Source organism: Tripterygium wilfordii, chromosome 8, assembly GCF_013401445.1.
Source record: "Tripterygium wilfordii isolate XIE 37 chromosome 8, ASM1340144v1, whole genome shotgun sequence".
Lineage (NCBI taxonomy): Eukaryota > Viridiplantae > Streptophyta > Magnoliopsida > Celastrales > Celastraceae > Tripterygium > Tripterygium wilfordii.
The window spans coordinates 12640630-12662967 of NC_052239.1; the positions used below are offsets into that span (position 1 = coordinate 12640630).

The following is a 22338-nucleotide window of genomic DNA, read 5'->3' on the forward strand; positions in this document are numbered from 1 at the left end:
ACCCCTTATTCTCTCACACTGCTCAACACACAAACCATTTGTTTCTCTCTACAAAAAACACTCTTGAACCACTAGTATTTATAGTAGAATAAAAACTTAGAGTTTAATTCTCTCTAGGAATACCTCCCCAAGATGTTTTTGGTTACAAATATGATAACAATCACGTTCCTAACCAAAGACCAACTTGAAAAACCAGTTTCATCAAAATAGGTACTCTTTCATAGCACAAAAACTCATCCAAAATCGAAGCTGTCTGTTAGCTATCCGGACATATCATCATTTTGACGAAATTGTCCGTCCCTAGACTCCTATAGTCGGAACAATTACACTTCTTTCTACCCCGTTGTTGTTGTTTCGTGCTAGCCGTCCAGACGGCTTCCCCGCTGGTCCAGATGGATTACTCATGCCCAAATTTATTTGTCTTTAAACACCTTTTTTTTTATCAAAATCTAACAAAACAACCATGGGCGGCCCAAAAGAATCTTGTCTCGATCATGCTTGGTCCAAAAGTAATAGCAAAGATATTATCCCTAATGTCCAAGAAAAATAGGGAGAGCAGAAACTTTCCAAATGTCCTTAAAATTCCGATGAACAGTCTTCTTTGGAATGGAAGAATCCATGAACAGTTGCTTAATCAAACTGACATCCACATTTTGTTGAAGTAGTGCCAGATGATGATCACTGCAAACCACAACCGATTCTTCAACTTCTGTCAAAGCGAAATTCTTCCATTGTGTAGTGATTTTCTCCATACTTACCCAATCGATGAACACTCCTCTGTTATGAAATCACAGAGGGAGACAAAACTTTGGAGAGAAAAACTAACCATCCATGCTATAATATCCTTGAATCAATTATGATTTATAACGTTATTACTATCATTCACTTTTTTATTAAACTGTTTTAATATCCTAAACCTGACATCAAAAACCAAACCCTAACCAAAACATGATGATTTTGAAAATCAAAACCAAAATCATTTTCAAACTATAGGATCGATTATCGGGTTTTAAACAGATTGGGTTCTTAGAGGTAGTGCCCGTGTCAGTTTTTTTTTGTCATCCCTATATGTGGGTATCTAAATACTAAAATATGAAGTTTATAAACAAGTAATATGATTAGTTATAACGAACGGAGTAATTCATATTGTATGGATAGATTTCTTTTTTACGTACCGTTTTTCCTTTTACTTTATATGTCAAAGTAGCTTAATTTCTACCATTATTTTATAGACATTTTTTTTTTCCTTTCCTTCATTATATGCATAATCCATTTTTAAAAAGTTTAGGGATCCTCTCCATCGTATTTAGATTCTTCAACTGCACCACCCATCTTACGAATAAAAAGAGATTTAGATAGCTTCTGATGAATCCAAGTCTTTCTTTTCGATATCTTGTCTCTAATTTCTTCTTAAAAAAAACATATGAAAAAAAATCCTATTTGTGAGGCAGATTAGAATACCTCTACATATGAGCATATATGAGATGATAGTAAAAAATTTGGACTTTCTAAAATTATCCACTTTAATATTTCCTAACTTCTGCAATTTTAAATAAATAAATTATTTTAAAAGATTCTTAGTATGAAATTATAACTTGAAAATATTAATCTTTGGTTTGGTAGGATTTTTCCCAATATGTTCAGTTTTTTTTTCTTTATAAAGAAAATATGTTGAGTTTTTTTTTTCTTTATAAGTAAAATTCAAAATTTGTGTGGCTACTTGGCTTGTCTTCACAATAATTAATTTATTATTGTTATTTACAAATTAGTAAAATTTAACATTTATTTAAATAAAGATAAGACTTTGTCTACTGCTTTCTCTCTCCCTCTAGTTGGTTCCTTCCTTTTCTCATTCCCCAAATTATAATCAGGACCAACACAAACCCTAGGCCCCCAATCAAAACCCTAAAATTAAGATTCTGCCTTTCAACTCTTTGTTTGTCCTTTTCCTCTTGATTGTCAATTGCAATTCTTCAATTCTTCCAGCATTACATAGACAGATACACATCCGCTGTATCTGCCATATATAATCATATATTGACATTTACCTGGATATAGTGTGATTCGACGAGTAGTTGCTTTGAAAAGGTGAAGACCAAGCGAAAGAGACAATGGAAGGGATACCGCACCCAGTACCTCGAACTGTAGAGGAGGTCTTCGGCGACTTCAAGGGCAGGAGGGCTGGCCTGATTAAGGCCCTTACTACTGGTTCTCTTCTTAATTTTTCGTCATTTTTTTTTTCCTTCCAATTTCGTTGTCTGTGTGTCTTTCTCTATTTATCTATGAATTCGTGCTTTTTGCATGAAGACTTTTTGGGATTCGCTTAATTTCTTTCTGGGTTTTTTTTTTTTTTTGGCAGATGTCGAGAAGTTCTACCAGCAGTGTGACCCCGGTGAGTTGGGTTTTTTTCGTCTTGATTTCGCTTAGCTTCACTTTTTCCTTGCTTTTTTCTTTCTCTGGGTTTCGCGGAATTGGTATTATTGGGTACGCAATTGTGTTTCTTGTTCCATTTGAGTTTTCTCCAATGTTTGACTTTGCTGTGATTTATTGTTTTCAATTTTGCTGCCCTCTATATGTAAGCTGAAACAGTACATATAGAACCATTGTATCCGATTCATTCTCTTACCCTAGCTTGAACACAGTGTCACTCAATGTTTTTGTTTCATACTTGAGAATAATTTGTTACCATAGCAACTGGAAATCATTTCAGTAGAACCTATGAAGAAAACTACAATGAAATTCATTTTATACACACTTTTTAACACTCTACGCATATCTATTTTAACTTGAGTTATGGGGAAGTAGAGGTTTTCCTCAGAAAGATAATCTGTTTATTACTGTTTGTTTTTGGTTACAAAGTTGAGGCAGTTTGGCTGTCAGATCGGACATAGTTTGCTCCAGCTTTCATCTTTAGCTGTTAAATTAGCTCTAAGTTAAATGTTATTTGCATTGTTTTTATCTAGTTATGCTGTGAATTTTGTCTTATTGCAATTATTACATTTTATGCTTTGTATCCATGAATGTTCAATGCTTACAGTTTTGTCTATCTTGATTAGTTAGAATGAAAAGATTCGTGATCTAGTTCAGTTATGACCATCTGTTCACGTGCTATGATCGGTCAGTAATAAAGGAGGGGAGCTATTGAACTGGCCTTAATTAGGAGATCTTGGGTTAAAATTGTATCTCGTGAATCTTAAATTTGACTAATACTAGTGGCCTACTAGTGATTGCCAGTGTCTAGGGTTTACTGTGGGTGATCCCGTACTTCCTTACCTTGAAGAGATTACTTGCCCCTAATCAAGGAAAACAGAAAAAGGAAAAGAAAATAAAAAGAGAGGGAGAGACCAATCCACGTGTTACTGTAGCAGGTCAGTCTTGGTGAATGAAAAGGTAGGTGTATCAGGATTGGGTGTTTTGTAATCTCAACGTGCATTGCTTCTTACTGCTCAAAATATTCTCCGTTTTTATGTGGTATTGTTTTGGGTAATTGAAAAATATTTGTTTCTGGATTTATTAAATACTTTCCGTAGCTTGCAAGATAGGAAAAATTGCAATCCCTATTTGTTGTACTCAAGCTTTGATATATGAAATTTTGTTTTCCTCACTGGAATACAATGTTGCTTGTATTTTAATTTTTTGGTTTACCCTCAAATACATTAATTTTTGGGTGAAAGTAGGAATGTAATGGTGACGTTTATCTAAATCTTTATGTAATATATATTTAGAAAAACATTTATAGGCTTATATCATTCCATATCGATTCTTGATTGCATTGGTGTCATCCCTATTGAAGTCTAGAATATTTTCACCCAGAGTTACACTGGCTGTCCAATTTTTTCGTTTCAAAGTCTTGTAGCTTTTCATGTGTTCTTTCAGCAGTTATGTCGCTGCTTTCTTTTTCTTGGGGAAAGCATTATATTTTTAATCCCGCATCGTAAGAAAATGAGTTTGGCTGGCTTATTGGAACTACTGCTTGACCTTTTAGGTTTTTACAATGTGGCCCAGTGGTAAAGTTGCATAGGTGCAATTTAGAGGTCACAAGTTTAATTGCTAAAACAACCTCACTATCATTTCAAATATGGTATAGCTCAAGGATGACATTATATGGTTATTTTAATCTGAAGTAAAGAGAGATACATAAAGATTTTATTAAGGGATTTCTTTAGCTTATTATGAGTTCCTATGAAGCACGGACACTATTTTGCACAGAGTCTCTGTATCCAACACGTATCGAACACAAATATGCTCGGACACTTGCCCGATATGTGTCAGATATGTATATTTAAGTATTCGATTTTTAAATTTTTTTTTTATTCGACGCGTTGTCGACGTCAATACGCGCAGATACGTTTTGGACACTCTAAGAATAGAGATCAACATCAAAGATTAGAGATCGACATCAGTCACTCTAAGAATAGAGTTCAACATCGAAGAATAGTGATCGACATCAGAGATCGAAGAACAAATCGACCAACAAAGAACGACAGAGATTGCCATATCCAGGAGGGATAGATAGGAGACCTCCTCTCTAGAGCCTTCTCTTTCTTTTTTACTGGGTGTGGCTTCCAAAACATTCGTTTTTGATTTATTTTATTCACATGGGAACCTTCTAGAGTTGTGGCTGGGAATTTCTTGGAATGCGTTGACAAGTCTGACTTGGGCTTTTCTTTGAATTTTGTAGAATGGGAGGTAGCTCTGAGCTTGAAAACAGTGAACATAATTTGGCCTTGACCCTTGACAAAAGGTTACATTGAAGTTTGATTGATATATATAATTCAGTAATGCTGGGTAGCCCATATAGCGGTAGCCCAAGTCTCTTAAATGAAATTTTAAAATGTTTTAACTCTCAAAATACATGTTAGATTTTAAAAAAAATTACATATTCGGAATCAACGTATAATGCTCTTTCTAACAAGATCCATTATCGATGAGTTTTATCGGGTGGATCTTAATTCCATTGTTTTTTTAATGGAATTTCATAAATAATCGATTCAGAACTAAAACAATGAATTCTAAACTGTGCTTTAAAAAACAATGGAATGTATATTAAAACAATAAATTTTGGACAATGAATTCTTGGATAAAAGAGTAGAATAAACCTGTTGGGCTCCCTCGGGTTACCAAATTGTTGGGCTACATGTCATTTTCGTATATAATTATCCAACATGTTCCCAATGTATTTGTATCCTACTTTTTTGAAAAATCAAGTATCCTCGAATCCGTGTCGTGTCATATCCATGTCACGTGTCCGTATCCGTGTTACATAGATGAGTTCAATAGAAATCATACAAAGGACTGATAAGGTCGAGCATATTTTTTATCACATGCAGTTGCTTGCCTTACTACATTGCCATAATGGATCCATGTCAATAAACTCACTCATATTTGTGAATATGGATTGATTTTGTGCCTCTTAATGGCATGATAATTGCCATGTTTTGATATCAGTGTGTTTATTAGACTGGATTATTTCTAGGTGATTGTCTCGTAGCTATGTATTTTTAATGTGGCCAAATAAGTTCTAAATTATTTCTTGGTCTGATTATTTTCTTAAATATGTTTTCTTACAAGTAACAAAACCAATTAAAGTCGCCCAAGTGGGAGAACGTTGGAATAATTCCAACTATAAGGTGGGCTTACTTTAATTGTGACTTTGATTTTGTAAAACGGACCAAGGGATAGCTATTGAGACAAGGTGGTATGCCTACAGTTATGAGCTTTAAACACACATCATTGGTACAATGAAGTAAAAGTATGGATTTGAGCAATATTGAGTATAGGCCTTAATGACACTTATTATGGCCCATAATGGGAGGGCATGTCAAAGACCATATATGGAACTATAAAGGTTAGGTCCCCTCTCCATTCTGGAACCTTATCACAAGAACCCATTGTTTGCCTAAGGTCCAGAGAAGGAGAAGAAGACCTTGCCTTATTCTCTCTCGCATGTTGTTGATCAAGGAGATCCATGACCTAATCAGGTATGTTTCCGCTAGATCTCTCACATAGTCAAATCTCTACAAATTATGTGTCAATTATATGCATGTTTTTGGATGATGTAGTCTTACATTTGGTCTCCGATACCAAATGTTAGAATACATCATCCAAAACCAAAAGCATGTGTATAATTGAAACACGGATTTGTAGAAATTGAATATGTGAGCAATCTGGCAGAAGCATACTTGATTCGGTTATGAATCTCCTTGATCAAGAACCTGCAAGAGTATTATGTGGGGTAAGTAAGCGTACATCTTGCCTATCCTTGATCTCGCTGATTGCGGCAGAGCTGTGCATGGGAGTTGTTTACGTTTTTCATCATAAGAAAATAGGATTTGCTGGCTTTTTGGAACCACTGATGTAGCTTTTAGGTCCTGACAACTCTCTTTTGCAAAACTTTGCTGGAGAAAAACAATTTAGTTAGTAATTGTAATTCATTGCTGTTCACTTTACAATATTTTCCATGCAACATTTTTTCGATGGCGTCATTCATTTTTTTATATTGCTTGAAGGCTACAAGTTTTCACATACATTTCTTAAAATTATAACCATGTTTTCTGAACGAGTTACAAATGATGATTGTTTTAATGATTTTTGGTGCTGGTATATAAGAAACATAGTTTCTGTTTGGAGTTTATTAAATTGGAATGTGGCTTTTTTCTGAATCTCTTTTTTTTTTTTTTGTAAGTGGAGATTGTTTCTGAATCTCAAATTTATGTGTACAGAGAAGGAGAATTTATGTTTATATGGACTTTCTAATGAGACATGGGAAGTTAACCTACCCGTTGAGGAGGTGCCTCCTGAGCTTCCTGAGCCAGCTCTAGGTATAAATTTTGCTAGAGATGGAATGCAAGACAAGGATTGGCTCTCACTTGTTGCGGTTCACAGCGATTCATGGTTGCTTGCTGTTGCATTCTACTTTGGTGCACGCTTTGGGTTTGGTAAGAATGAAAGGTATGAATAACTCACTTTGTAGGAGGTAAATTACAGGAACGTTTACATATTATTTTCACTTCTTGGTGTACTTGTATTGTTGATCACTCCTTCACACTTAAATACACTTTTAAGCATGGTCACACGAGCATACTGGACTACTTATCCACTCAGTCTTAAAGTCTTCATTTATTTTTGTTTGTTTTTTGCATTGTAATGCTATACTGCTTTGTTCTTTACTCAATTTTAGAGTCATTTACTTCCCTTCCTCCCTTCCGCGGGTCCTTTTTCCCTGTTAGAATAGTAAATTGCTTGAAATATATGGAGATACCTTTTTGTTGCTGTGGTTGGCCCTTTTTTTTTGTATACTTCAAATTGTTCACATGTTTCCAGCCAACAATTTAAAAACCAGTCCAGATTGGGCCATTTGAAAGTTAAAATTTGGAGCTGGCTTCTAATCTGGCGGGTTCACCTTACCATTGAGAAAACTGGTTTGAACAGTTGCATCCCCAGTTTGGTTGGTACCCAGGATCTAGTTTGAATGAGGTAGTAGTATAAAGATGAGCTTCTGGTACCATCATTGATGATATTGCTCCTCCATCAGCTATTTCATAGTGGCCTTTTGAATGAAGGTTCAATTTATGGTCCTTTCAAGTCAGGGCACAAATCTGCTAACCAATCAATCCTTGTTTTTATTCTTCGGCCTCAATAATTGTAAGGTAACAACCTTTTTTTTTGTAAAACAATAGTACGTAATTCAATCATGGATAAGCTACATTGAACTTGTTGAACCAAAATATATCAAGTATTTGGGTCACTGGGCAGTTTGAATTTTAAAATATTAGGTTGCACTTTCTTTTGTGGTTGTTTATTGAACGAGGTCTCAGTTTTTTCACCTATACTTTACCCCAATGCATGGCATGTTGTATGGAAAGAGAATTTTAACCCGTTTTATTGGCCATGATCATGGCTACATTTGACATAGGGTTATATATTTCTGTTTTGTGACTATTAGTCCTAGACATGCTAGGGTCTGCATCATGAATTCTTGGGAAGAAGATTGTTTTCTAATGTATGAAATTGGAATTATAGGAAGAGACTCTTCCACTTGATAAATGAGCTCCCAACCATTTTTGAAGAAGTGACTGGAAACGTCAAGCAACCAAAGGACCAAACTGCTGCTAATAACAATAGTAGCAAAAGTAAATCTAGCGTAAAGGTGGTAATCAGTTGAACTTATTGTTATTTTGTGCTGTGTCTCTACTTTTAGTCCTTATTTTTCGTTATGTTACTTTTAAGCAGTCTCGACAGTCTGAGTCCCAAACTAGGCCAGTTAAGATGTCTCCACCACCTAAGGAAGAAGATGAGAGTGGGGAAGAAGAGGAAGACGATGAACAGGGTGCAACTTGTGGGGCATGTGGTGACAGTTATGGAGGTGATGAATTCTGGATTTGCTGTGATATATGTGAGAGATGGTTTCATGGAAAATGTGTGAAGATTACCCCTGCTAAGGCTGAACATATCAAGCAGTATAAGTGCCCAGGTTGTACTACCAAGAGGGCTAGAGCCCAGTAAACAGCTGAAATCGAAGTTCATAAACAATTGGACAAAGTCAAATCAGACAAGGTCTAGAACTTTCAGGTGAACAGTTTGGAAAAAAGTTCGTTTCTGTTTTAGATATTGAAGGATTTCCAGATGAAATTTCAGGTCTTGCGACTCCTGTTCTGTCCAGATTCTTGAGAATTGTGGTTTTAACTTTTAAGTAGTTCCTGGAAAGGCAACTTGCAGATTTATATTAATATTTACCCAATTTTCTGGTTTCGTTGTTGATGAACATTTTGCATGTTGATCATGATTGGTCATGTTGTGCCTCATTTCCCTTGCTAATTTTCCTTCAAACTGCATGAAAAAAGTAATGGAAGCGTTATTTGTGATTCATGAGTTGAATTTACATTTTATGCAAGTTCATATTATTTTGTTGCGGTAGTGCAAATCTCCACTTGCAACTGCTTGCAAATTCGGAGCAATTTAATAGCAATGAGCTTCTGACATCAACTACTGTACACAAAGTTGCGTTTGTATAGACAACAACAAAATATAACATTTGATCCCTCAACTATACCTATTTGTAGTTTCATTTTCGTCTTTAAATTTTTCTCTTAAATTCACCTCTCAACTATAGCCTTAGTTTTAGTTTCATCCTTAGACTTTTTCTTCGTCCATATTGTAAAGTAGGTATGAGAGAGTACCCCTAGTTTTATTTTCGTCCTTAAACCTTTTCTTCCTCTATATTGTAAGGTAGGTTTTATTCTTCAAGTGAGAGAGTAATCGAAAAAATTCAAAAGTGGCATTTATTTGGAAACTATTAAAAATGTCTTTTCCAACATTATGTTATATATATATATATATGCGTCACTCACTCGAGTGTTGTGAAGCAGTTTCTAAAACATCAGATGCAAAATAACTAGATTTTTAAAATCCAACCAAGAAAAGTCCCTTTGCTTTATTACTCTCAAATTGTTAGCGAAATAACACAGCAGTGATTGTTGGATTTTGTATAGCAATAAGAAAGTCTCACATTGAAAAAATATAGAAAAAAAGAATAGTTTATAAGTGTGGACTTAACACACTTACAAAATTGGATAAACATACATAGATGGGCTTGGGATGCATGCTTGGCCATTATGATGGGTATGTGTGTATATATATATGATGGGTATATATATCAAAATATGGGCCTTAGGTCTTGGGGATCTCATTGACTTAGGAAATATTCTTTATTTTTTATCGAATTACAGTTTATTTTCTATCTTAATAGTTATATTTTGTCTGAAGAGTTGTGTCTGATCAACACAACTCCTCTATGATAATTGCTTTTTTGATTTTCTATAAATACAAGGAATGACATGAGTTTTATATCATCAGAAACTCTGACATTCAAACCTTCATCACATACATTTTGATCTGAGAGAAAAAACACCTAATAAATTCGTCATGACCAAGAATCAAGTACTCAATTATTGACGACAGATTGTTGAATCCTAGTGACAAACGCTCATTGAACCACAAACACAAAAGTAGGGGCGAATTTCTATTATAGGACATAACATTACACTATTCTCAATCTCAATTCAAGTCAATATTTTGATTGTATCTCTACTATATTTATTTTGTTCTTTACTGTATTTATTTCGTTTTAATAAATTCTTTAAATCTAGTATTCTATGCACTGTCATTCCTGATTGTTTCTAACAGTGATTATGACATCATATTTTGAAGTGAATGATTGCTTATTTGCCTAATCTAAAACTTGAAAAATGCATGGTGAAGCAATTGTCGCCGGATAGAAAAAAAAAATACTACTGAAACTCGTCTACGTCATCATCAACCTCTAATCAGAGTGCCGAGCCTCTAATTAATTGTATAATAAAGCTAGGGGTCAAGAGGAACATCTTTGTGGGTGTAAATCACCCCCTTATCGCCATCCACCACTTGTCCGCTACCTCTAAGAATCCTGTACACAGAAAGGGAAAAAAACCCCTAGCAAGATCAACATTGTAAGCCGACAATATTTTGTAAATATATCTAGCTTATAACTATAAAAACTAGTTGGCATATTGAAGCAGGACATAAGAAACAAACTAGGCAGAAATATGTTCATTTGGGAAAAAGGAAAGGAAAAAAGTAAAATAGGACGGGAAAAAAGTATGTGAAACAGGCTGACGTGTACCATCGAGTTGTTAACAATCCCTCAACTCCTACGGGACCGCGAGCATGGATCCTACTAGTACTTATTCCAACCTATTCAGTAATCAGAGAGGGATAAGTATAACTGTATAAGAACCCGAACAAATTCAATAACCAAAATTTAGTTGTGAAATGATATTATTTTCTACCTCTGCACCTAGTCCAAATCGAGCTCCATCACAGAATCTCGTGCTAGCATTGTGGAAAACGGCAGCACTGCAAAATACAAATCGCACGCCTTCATCAAAAAGCTACCAACTTTAAATGAGCTTATATTTGAAAATTTGAGTTCAGTCAGTTCACAGTAATGACTGTGAGAATGACAAAATTAAGGGCATAATTTCATGTTGAATCTGGAGGTCCAAATAACTTTTGACAACAAAGTACAATGAACATGGACATGGCGTAACCTGACACTGAACCATTTTTCAAAGGTACAGAACTTTTAAGCTTAACACATACCTATCAACCTGACATAGAAAAACTTCTGCGACCTCACGATCTTCTGCTATAATACAATCAGTGTGCGCGCTGCAAAAAAGGAAAATAATAGAAGCCCCATAAAACTGTAGATCTTGATTGTGGGTCATAGTCAGTCTCAAAGTGTCAATAGGATTATCATATGCAAAGAAACATGCTCATGCCTTCCATGTTGATGAATATGATCAACCGCTGCATATACGTCATCAACAATTTCAACAGTGCATGCCATCGCATTGTACTCATGATGAAATGTGTCTGCCTGTGGAACATTCAGCTCCTTGCTTGCCCTGGGTCCTCCATATAAAGTAACACCTGCAGAAAGATACACAAGTTGCAATTCAGTGTACTCTCAAGTGACAACATGTAACCTTAAGCAATGGACACAATTATGAGGAAAACCACTACAACAAAGAGAAGGTCCACACGTTAACATAGCTCGTCAAGAGGGATTCTGTAAACAAGAACGGGTAAAACTTTGGTAATGTTATCATCCACGGATGCCATTCACGATCTAAACAAAATATACAATTTGAGAAACAGTAAACTCAGAGTGGACAGCCTGAGGGAAATATATCCTCAGATATCTCTTACAGCAAAGTTAGAAAGAAATTCGCCAACTGGCAAAGGCAACCAAAGGGTATAAATCATAACAAAGCACATGAGTTATGACATATAGTTTCTAGTTCAGATGCAAAAGAGAGCACAATCTGGTGGCCATATTAATAACATCCCCCGATGGGAAATAAAATCTCCACACAACCATTTGACTTGATAAGACACACTAATATATCTTTTATTTTCTTTATAAACTCACTATCATCAATTACTTGGCAGCCAATTGACAATTGCCAAAACAGGAAACCAAGTAAATATACACTATGGAAAGAAAATACAGCCCACAGGAGAAGAAAGATTGTTCTAAGACTAACGCCAAATCCATGATGCACGAACAATAAGTTTGACAGAAGCGTACCTTCAGTGCAAAGCTGAGTAGTGAGTTCAATAAGCCCACCAGTATGCACCAAATCCTTGTGTAAAAGAAGTGTTTCCTGAAAGTAGCAGAAAGAATATTCCTATAGATAATGACCATGACCATCCTTATTTTCAAGCAAAGGGCACAAACTAATATTATTAAATCTTGTGCGTATTACTCGAGGAAGACCGAAGACATCAAAAAAAAAATAATCAGACAGCAAGTGCAGATACCATTGCATTACAGGCTGCTGGATAATCAACTTTTGCATCCAAAACAATGTGCTTGGCCACATCCATATTGGCAGATTTGTCAACATATACATGGCAGATTCCATCTGAGAGGCAAAGAATGCAGCTTTACTTTAAGATCCACTATCGTGATCTCACTAGAACAGATAACTGGAACACCAATTAAAGAATTACACAAAACCCAAATATGACCATCTCACCAGCATGACCAAGAACAGGAATTTTAGTTGAACTTTTTATTTGGGAAACGAGTTTATTGCTGCCTCTTGGGATAACAAGATCTATCACGTCATCAAGCTGCCACATAGAAGAAAACGCTGAGTACCTACTTCAGTTTAAGTACTGAAAATACTCACAAAATTGACATTTTCAGACAGGCAATTGAAATTCTTGGTTCTACTACCTTAAGCAGATCAGGGATCTCCTCTCGTGTAGTAACAAGTCCAATAAGTCTTCCACCAACACTGTCTGGGATGGCTGCAGTGATAACCTATACATTTAATACAGGTGGCAAATTTAGACAACTTTTGATTGACAACGAGATAAGAAACAACTATAGCATCTAAATTCTAGTCATTTAAAGTTAAGAAACCTTGTGCAATATGGCATTTGACCGCTTGGCTTCTTTTCCACCTTTAAGAAGAAGCCCATTCCCACTCCGGATGGCTAATGAAGCAATCTATTCATACCATGAAAAAAGCGATAAATTACAGTCAGCAATAGACAAAATACCCCATTCAAAGGAAACATGGTAACAACATTTCTTGACAAAAGGCATTCATCCATTATAATAAAGAGGGGAAAATAGAAGGAGTTAGACTGGGTACAGCTAACACTGCTTTCTGCAGAGCATAGCATAGCAAGGGAAAACCAACTGCTCTTAGAAAGGAGCAAGAGATCAGAAGAGGCAAACAGAATGGCAACATAAGAGGCATTTATTGCCTTCTTTTTCAATCTTATACTCTCTTCACTGGGCAAAACATAATAACATATACTGGCCAATATAGTAAAGTGTCACTAGACTTGGTATAATTACACACATAGATATAAGAACACTTTATCAACTCACACACATCATGAGGATATGAAAATAGAAAAAGGAAAGGAAAAGCAGCCTTATTCACCTGTACTAGTGCATCAGGTCGAGATTCAAAAACAATCAAGAGAACCCCCAAGGGAGACGTTTTTTTCTCCAAGAGAAGCCCATCAGCAAGCTGGATGCCAAGAAAAGGGGGTATCAGGAAACTCTACATAAAATATTGTCCCAAAGGTATAACCACAAAAGGAAAAATAAACAAGTCTCAATTTTTTCAATAAAAATGTCTAATAGTTAGAATGTGGTGTAAACAATTCGTCTAAGTTTTTCACACAATTGCCCTTGTTTTACAAGAAGAACAAAATGTTCAACGTATTAAGAGCTCAATAACCATCTTGACTTACCTCAGTCTTTTTCAAAGCACGACCTATTGGATCTTCCATATTTGCAAGCACACGAATTGAGTTTGCAAGGCTCCGAATCTGCCAATATAATTTACTTAATTTAAAGGAAAAAAATTCAGACAGTGGACCACCTTAAGGAAGACAGACATAATGCCATGGCAATATTATAAGCTATAGGCTAGTACGCCATAACATGAGGTTCTGACAGTAAATGGTTTATTCAACAGCCAACTCGTTAAACATATAATTTCTTGCCTTCCCAGGCTTCAAAGCCAACCGTGATACTAAGGATTTCTCCAGCCCTGTCTGTTGTGCAGCAGCAACATCAGCTTCATTTTCAAAAGTGATGAGTTTTTCATTTTCTTCAAGGGCATCAGCTACATCCAACAAAATTTTTTTCCTCTCCTGTGAAGACAGGGCCTGCAGGAAAGATTACGCAATAATTTGTGACACTTAATTAGAATGTACAAATTAAATCTAGCTGGCTAAGATGTCACCGACTCCAATGGGCTCCTTTCTTAAAAATAGCATAAAGTCTCTAAAACAAAGTGATGTCACGTTACCTGAAGTCGCCTGGAACCTTCCCTCGCTGCAACTGCCATGTCACGTGCACCAACCTCTTTTCTTGGGGCCCAAAAATGTGCATCTTGATGAAAGAGTGTGCCAATATGCTCTCCTTGAAGGACTTTAATTATGTTTTCAGGAGAATACCCACTACAACAACAGGGAATATACTAAATCACAATTCATGTTGATCAGAATCGCTTCACGAGTGGTGTAAAACTTCTTACTACTTATTTACCTTTTCTAGCGAGTCAAGCAGCAAATAACAACATGCAAAATTAAAGAGTGTTCAATTTTTTTTCCAGAAATAGTGATATATAAAATTTAGGCAGAAAATGCTTCTGGATATCTGGCATGTGAGGACCACAACTTGCCGTAGAACAATGGAAGCTCCAATATAAGTGGAGATACTAATAAAATTGAGTTTTCACATTGCCATCTACAGAATTAGCAATCACAATATTGCATTTTAGGTATACCTGGTGATGACAACTGGGATGCCAGCATTAGCTGCATTGACAGCTGCTTTTACTTTTGCGGTCATACCTCCTCTTCCCACCCTAGATTTGTCACCAAATGTAATTTCACTCTGATGTACTTCGTTGATGTAGGTGTGAATTAGTTTTGATTGTGGGTCCCTTGGGGGCCCACTGTAAAGGCCCTCTACGTCACTCAAGAGAACAAGAAGATCAGCTTTAAGCTCCAAAGCCAATAGAGCAGCTAAACTGTCATTGTCCCAGAATATACCAGAAGAATCCTGAAACAAGTCCAATATATTGAACCATATGTGAATGGATCAAGATGCACACAAGAAAAGTTGCAATGTATAAAGAAAAAGGAATAATAAGATCTAAGAACAAAAAAATAGAAGCAAGATTTAACCACAACCAGCTGTCACTCCACCCATTCCCCCACCCCCCCCCCCCCCCCCCGGAGATTGTTGTGCAATGGAACCAATATGAACATGAGCCCTTCACTTGCTCCTGAAATTAGTCTCCTCCAATTAAAAGTTGAGGCAATGTTTCAATACAAAATTACAAATTTCATCAAATTATCCTGACAAAGTTGAGTTTAGTGTAACTGAGCACTGTTTCTCAACCTTCTCTGAGTGAGAATAAACTGTGTATTAGATTTGAACATGAAGAAACATACTCAAATCTGTTAAAGGCATAGAGAACATTCTTAAAAGAACAAGCACATAAAATTAAATCATGAAACCCTACAAATGAGAAAGTGAACCACAGACCTCATAAGGAGCCTTCCTTGTACTAATTGCATCATTCTCATTCAATATTGGAATAACCTTCAGCGATAACAATGAGATCACTGTTTCATTGAGTTGCTTTCTAAAATCTTTATCCCTAAAATCACTATCTGTCACTAGAAGCTGTGCTGATGTTACATCAAGCTGCATGAAGGGGGGGAAAAAAAGTACATCAGTAAATGACAAGAAGTGAGAGAGAGAGAGAGAGACAGTAACAGTATATTAGAAATGCAAGTTGAGAACTCTGGGTAGAAGATAATAATATAACCACCTGACTAAACATTGAATCATATAAAGCCATGAGACTGTTTTGTCCAACTGCTGCACATGCCTTCCCATCCAGATCAACTTGAGGCTTCTGGAGATCAGCAAGACTGAAAAGTACCAGTATATACATACATTGATTAGAATTTCAATTAGATTGAATAAGGCATGTAAGATTTATCCCCTCCATTACCAATTTACCACCAAAAGATTGATGGAAGCAATGTATATTTTTTAGTATCCTCATCTGTTATAATCAATGAACGGCAAGCAATGAAACACTTTGTACCTTCTTATACAACCAACATCATAATCAACAACGCCAATAGTTTCTGAACCAAAATATGTCCAAACAAATAAAGTAAAACACACAGAAAAAGAGAACAAAACCTACCTGCTATTAATTAATCTTCGATATCTGAGCTTTTGACGACCAAGACCAACAGCGCCAGAAGTCACCAAAATAACTTCAAATCCTTGTGAATTCAATTCCTCAACCTGAATGCCATATTAAATATGATTAGGATTTAAAATTAGAATTTCTGTTAATCTCCGGTAAAGATTATCTGAGTCGAGAAGAATAATTGAAATACCCCCGTCTCATTTATCATCTTTACCCCATAAAATTCTGAGTTTCAGAACAAAAGACCCGACGATAGAAGTCCAATGATTCAAAGAAATGCCAGATTATATTATATTACACGGATGTCACTGTCAGAGACCCACAAATGGGGGGAAAGATGTTCAAAACAACTTTACCTGCTCACACAGAGATCCTAGCCTCCCAAGAGCTAATCTTCCATCACTTCGGGTAACAACAGCAGTCCCAACCTTGAAGGAACGAAAAAATCAATGAGCATACATAAACATTCTACAAGACATTTACAAAATAAAAATCAAATTGGGACAGAAGTCCAAAAACTTATCCAAAAAGAAATCCTGCAATCTGAGCGACCAGAACGGAAACAATTGAATGTGAATGTTATGAAGTGACTTCAACAAGCAAATTCAATCCAGGAGAAACCATTAACACTTAAAAGCCACGAATCACAAAAAAAGATCGGAAGCATCTAACAGTGAACAAAATGAGCCAAACCTTGATAATGAGGCGCTTAACATTCTTGACAAAAGCTCGAGAAGGATCCATGCCTTTGATGTTCGAACTCGGGAGGCTCTCGAGTGAGTCAAGAAAATCCGACACGGGCTGAGTTCGGGTGGAGAAGGCGCTAGGGGGAGGCGAGCCAGTTGGATCTATTAAGGGTTTCAGACGAGCAAGGCGCAGGACAGAGACGTGGGTGGGGACAGCTTACGTCAGCAATTTTCCTCGTGCGTAAAATAAATGCGTGCCATTAACTCATTAAGTAAGACACCCTCATTTTTATTAGACTTTTCTCTATGCTCATGTACGTCAAATGAGACGGATTAGAGATAAAATTATTCGAACCTGATATATCCATCGAAACAGGTAAACAAAGCGGACAATAGTATTGGAGATATTGAAGAATCGGTCGTAATTAAGTTGTGATATTATGGTTTCCATATTTACTGTGTATGAATATCATTAGTGCTAAATCATAGGGTCAATGATGTCAATGATTGATATGATAATGAGAGGTAAATATTAGGTGTATCACTAGAATCATGGAGACGTGTAACTATATATGACTGATGTACTGAGTGTAATATTCAAGTATCAGAAAAATATTATTTGCTTCATCTCCTCTTCTTCTTCCACTAACTTTCTTCAAATAGTATAGATATAAATTAGGGTGGGATTTTCAATATGTGTTAAAAAAAATCAATAACCTAACAGTTTACTATTTCTAAAACATAATTATAAAATATGAAGATTGAAAACATTGTTATTTTTTGTGTTATTTCTTTCTCTAAATACGTAAATTTGTACTTTTTTATGTGGCATGAAATTACACTGGGTCAAAATATTCTCAGCTAGGCACATGACATTCTTTGAATATTGTTAATTATTGTGCATATAATTGGCATGGATACCTTTTGAATGACATCTTGAATCATTGAAAAACATTCTTTTGAATAGTGCTAATGGCATTACTTGTTTAGCACTCTCCTATCAAACAAAATCTTGTTATATTAGTACACTCTTGTCAAGCAAGAGACTGGCCTTGCATGTGATATATCTAAAATATCAAAAAAATCTCATTTGTTGATTCCTTCTAAAATATCAGTCATTGAATAAGTACTGCCATACACTCTTGAGATGTTTTTGGAATGATAATTGTTGGTATGTGTAGCACTTCTGTAAAAAATTAAGAATTGTTCTTTCTTTATTAATTGGGAAATAATTTTTAGTTTAACGTAATTAATGATGTGAAAGACACATCAAGCCTTTTTTTTTTCTTGGCACATTCAAATGTTTTTCTCAATTTAATTAATTGAATGAGAGTTTTGGACACCCAGTACCAAACTTTGAACAAGGTCAAAATATGAACTGTCAGCTTGTGACATCAAATAGTATAAAATGTCTCCTCTCTAAATTCTCTTGGAAAGGACATTTGTGAAAATTCTACTTGGTTGGGTTTTTAGAAATTGTTTTTATAAAAATAGTTTAATATTATGAGGGTAGAAAATATATTTGGTATCATATAACTCAAACTTTTGTTTCATTTGTTATAAAACAAAAAAAAAATTAAAGAGATAACATTAGTTTTTCCAAAAATATATTAAATATGTTTCCAGTTTTTAGTGATCAAGGAACAATAAAACTATCCTCTATTTTCAAAAGCAATTAACTAAAAACATCTAAATAAATAAATATATATGTTGTCATGTTTTTCAATCTTTAAAGACAAAAAATTAGTTTCCAAATAGGCAAAATTCCAATAAGCACAAAAAAATGATATTTGAAAATTGAGCAATTAATTAATTAGTAATTCCAATTCCATAACATCTCATAAAAATTGTTACTAATCATATTTAATCTTAGGGATTATGCAAATATTTTGAATTACATATTTATTTATTTATGTTGCCCAAAGACCAAGAGCAAGACATGTAATAAAAATCATCTTCTTTTCACACATTCTAATCATTAAATTGAGTCAACCCATATTGATTTTTGGAAAAGCAGTTGTCACCACTTTTTAACAAAATTGCATTGCATCAACTTTTGAACACCCATCACGGCTATATCAACAATGAGTGTCTATATATATATATATATATATATATGAATTCTCTCATGAAGTGTTAAAATGAGATTTTAATTTTTAGGATTCAATTTTTTGGTTCAAAATATATATTTTTAAAAATTTTTAAAAAATATATTTATATTTTGCTTGATCTTACGAACCCAACGATATATTTTTTATTTGAAATAAAAATCAAATACAACCTAAAATGTATATGAAATGTCTTTTGTTTTATATCCAACGATCCAGAATTATCTTGCATTTTTTATGTTAAATTTGATTTATGTTTCGAACAAAAACTATATCGTTGGGTTCATAAGATCGATCAAAATACAAATATGATTTTTCTATTTTTTTTTTAAAAAAACTTTGAACCTTAAATGTGAGGATCTCATAGGAGAATTCCTCTCTATGTGAAAAAAATAAAAAAAAATTAGGTTTCAAAACTTTAAGATATATATATTTTTTATTTATTTTCTCACATTTTACAATGCTTAATTTGTCCACCATAAAACATTTAGTGGGTTGGTCTCAATGGCAACTCAACCAGCTAGTCGAGTTGATCAGAGATAAATTTCTTTAGTTGGAAAACTCAATTCCAATTTATTTTGTTGATGTTTTAAATTTATTTATACAAATACCCAAAAAAAATTTGCAATAATAGAGACAAGCAATTCCTCATTAAACCCGCCAAAAGAGAAAAAAAAAATCTAAGTAAGTACACTAGCCTTTGTATTCTGAGGTCCATTAAATACAAGTAGTTTTTTTTTTTTATCTAGCTATAGAAGCACACATATATACGAGTACGCATGTATCCCTCTAACACACATGTAACCCCCATAAATTCATATAATTAACACAAATACACACATAAATGCTATCCACAAGAATTGAACCCTTGATCATTGAGTAGAAATACAAGAACGAGAATCAAGTAAGTTGACACCCGGCTTGTCATTGAAGGCAAGTTTGTTTTTCACTTTTGTGACTTGAAGCCAGGATCTTTAATAGTACTTTTTTCCATTTACTCTTGGGGTGCACACAAATATAAACTCATGGGCTTGCGCATAGGCAGAACCACGCCTAACCAAGGTGGCATTTGCCCCTGTTAAGAAAAATTTAATAGTAAATTATATACATATATATATATTTATAGGATTACATGGATGCCTCAATTCATGTCCCCTTATCCCAATACAAAATTATTTATTTAATCTTGGACCTAGGACAATAAATTTATAAACTACGGCCCAACTGAATGAGTAAGTCAAAAAGATAAATGACCTAACTTAATGATAACGATACACATCTCCCTCAACCCAATAAAAGATTAATCACAAAGGGGAAGTTTTTTTATAAGCTATGACTTGGTGCATCTAATTGTGTATAGACTAATAATACTAGTATTAACTTCACCCACGGAAAATGCATCCGTAGAGAGGGTATTTTCAACTAGGAAAATTGTGAAACAACAATTGCGAAATCAAAGGGGATGAATGACTTAATGATTGTCTAGTTATATACACTGAGAAAAAAGTATTTGATCAAATTCCCAATAAAGTTATTATGTAATATTTACCAAAAAATGAGAATACGGAAAAAATAATTATAATCGTTTTAACAAATTTATGGCATATGATTGTCTGGTTTTTGGGTTGGGGAGTGCCCAAGCTTTCTGAATCTCGTTGTTTCTTCTGATTGTAATGCTTTGGTTGTTTAATGAAGTTTAGTTTCTCTCAAAGTAAAAAAAAGTGATATATAGAACTAATATTGTTTTTTCGGGGGTACTGCCTCTGGACCCCAGGCTTGAGTAATGATCTACAAACTACGCATGCCAAACAAGTTCATACAAAATTAATGTGTGAACTCACACCTCCAGAAAGATTTGAATCCTAGTGGGAGAGCACGAGCTATAACGCTACAACACCATCATTGACCAATTAATTTGTAATTTTTTCGAAAACAACCACACACAAGCAGCAATAAGACACGAACACCAACACAACACCCCGAAGGGTAAAAACCTATGTTGGTAACCGAACTTATCAACTACTCACACACACTCTAAACTACCGATGTGGGACAATCTGTGGTAGACACAGTGTCAACCAGACATCACACACACACGCTAGGCTTCAAGCCGTTTGCTTTTTTCGAAAACAACCACACACAAGCAGAAATAAGACACGAACACCAACACAGCACCCCGAAGGGTAAAAACCTGTGTTGGTAACCGAACTTATCAACTACTCACACACACTCTAAACTACCAATGTGAGACAATCTGTGGTAGACACTGTGTCAACCAGACATCACACACACACGCTAGGCTTCAAGCCGTTTGCTTTTTTCGAAAACAACCACACACAAGCAGCAATAAGACACGAACACCAACACAGCACCCCGAAGGGCAAAACCTGTGTCGGTAACCGAACTTATCAACTACTCACATACACTCTAATTAATTTGTAATTGAATCATATATATACACACATCATTTGATATCACAAAACAAGAAAACACTTAAATGTCATAAAACTATTTTCCTAAACAAATTTATATTTTCTTTATATAAAATTTAGATATCATAGTTCATAACCACATAAACTAAAATCGTTCCCCAACTGGATCAACATTTTTAGTAGCATTTATACTACTTGTTAGTATAAATGCTACTTTCAATCCAAACGAGTTTTTTTGATACGTAATCCGAGACATTTTTAATCAGCATTTTATGTTACCTTTGACATGCTACTTGTATGAAGTATTTTAGTAGCATTTCACTATCAAAAGTCAATATTGTCCCTATTAATTTTTTTTATTCCATTTATACTCTCACTTCATGTGTTATTATAAATTAATTAATAATTAAATAAATTTATTGATATTATAAAATATTTATTATTTAATATATACTACTCAACAAAAATGTTACTAGCAAAAGTTCAACCAAACACCACACAACATTCGAGCAACATTTCTACTACTAAAATTCTCCAACATTTCAGCTATCACTGTTTTTGCTAACATATCTGTTATTTTCAAAATGCCTTACCAAACTAGGCCTTTAACGTTACAACAATAGTTAACATCTAACACAAAATGTAAAATAGGGAAAAAAACCATAAAGAAAATTGTATTCATAATATTTAGGAAAATAGAAATTCAACTAAAAAAATAATTATACCTAAGGAGTATATGACAAAATCAAAAATGAAATAAAAGATAAAAAATTATAAGATACCAAAAATAAAT

General features: G+C 34.6%; 2 protein-coding genes across 2 annotated transcripts; one reads left to right on the forward strand and one right to left on the reverse strand.

The window, feature by feature from the left end:
- Positions 1-1817: 1817 nt before the first annotated feature.
- Positions 1818-8868, forward strand: LOC120004532 (PHD finger protein ALFIN-LIKE 7-like). The gene is made up of 5 exons (XM_038853897.1): positions 1818-2208; positions 2360-2392; positions 6723-6951; positions 8023-8149; positions 8233-8868. Exons 1-5 carry the CDS (start codon positions 2112-2114, stop codon positions 8503-8505), a joined length of 759 nt encoding a protein of 252 aa, XP_038709825.1. The 5' UTR covers positions 1818-2111; the 3' UTR covers positions 8506-8868.
- Positions 8869-9988: 1120 nt separating this feature from the next.
- On the reverse strand, positions 9989-17383 carry LOC120004194 (delta-1-pyrroline-5-carboxylate synthase-like). Its single transcript, XM_038853464.1, has 21 exons — positions 17281-17383; positions 17013-17184; positions 16676-16747; positions 16311-16414; positions 15924-16026; positions 15635-15796; positions 14868-15145; positions 14388-14538; positions 14080-14244; positions 13825-13902; positions 13509-13598; positions 12977-13063; positions 12788-12874; positions 12585-12681; positions 12367-12470; positions 12134-12209; positions 11322-11472; positions 11140-11208; positions 10827-10893; positions 10661-10731; positions 9989-10444 (listed from the first exon to the last, which is right to left on the reverse strand). The coding sequence occupies exons 2-21, from the start codon at positions 17061-17063 to the stop codon at positions 10363-10365; spliced, it is 2145 nt and encodes a 714-aa protein (XP_038709392.1). The 5' UTR covers positions 17064-17184; positions 17281-17383; the 3' UTR covers positions 9989-10362.
- Between the last annotated feature and the right edge of the window lie 4955 nt (positions 17384-22338).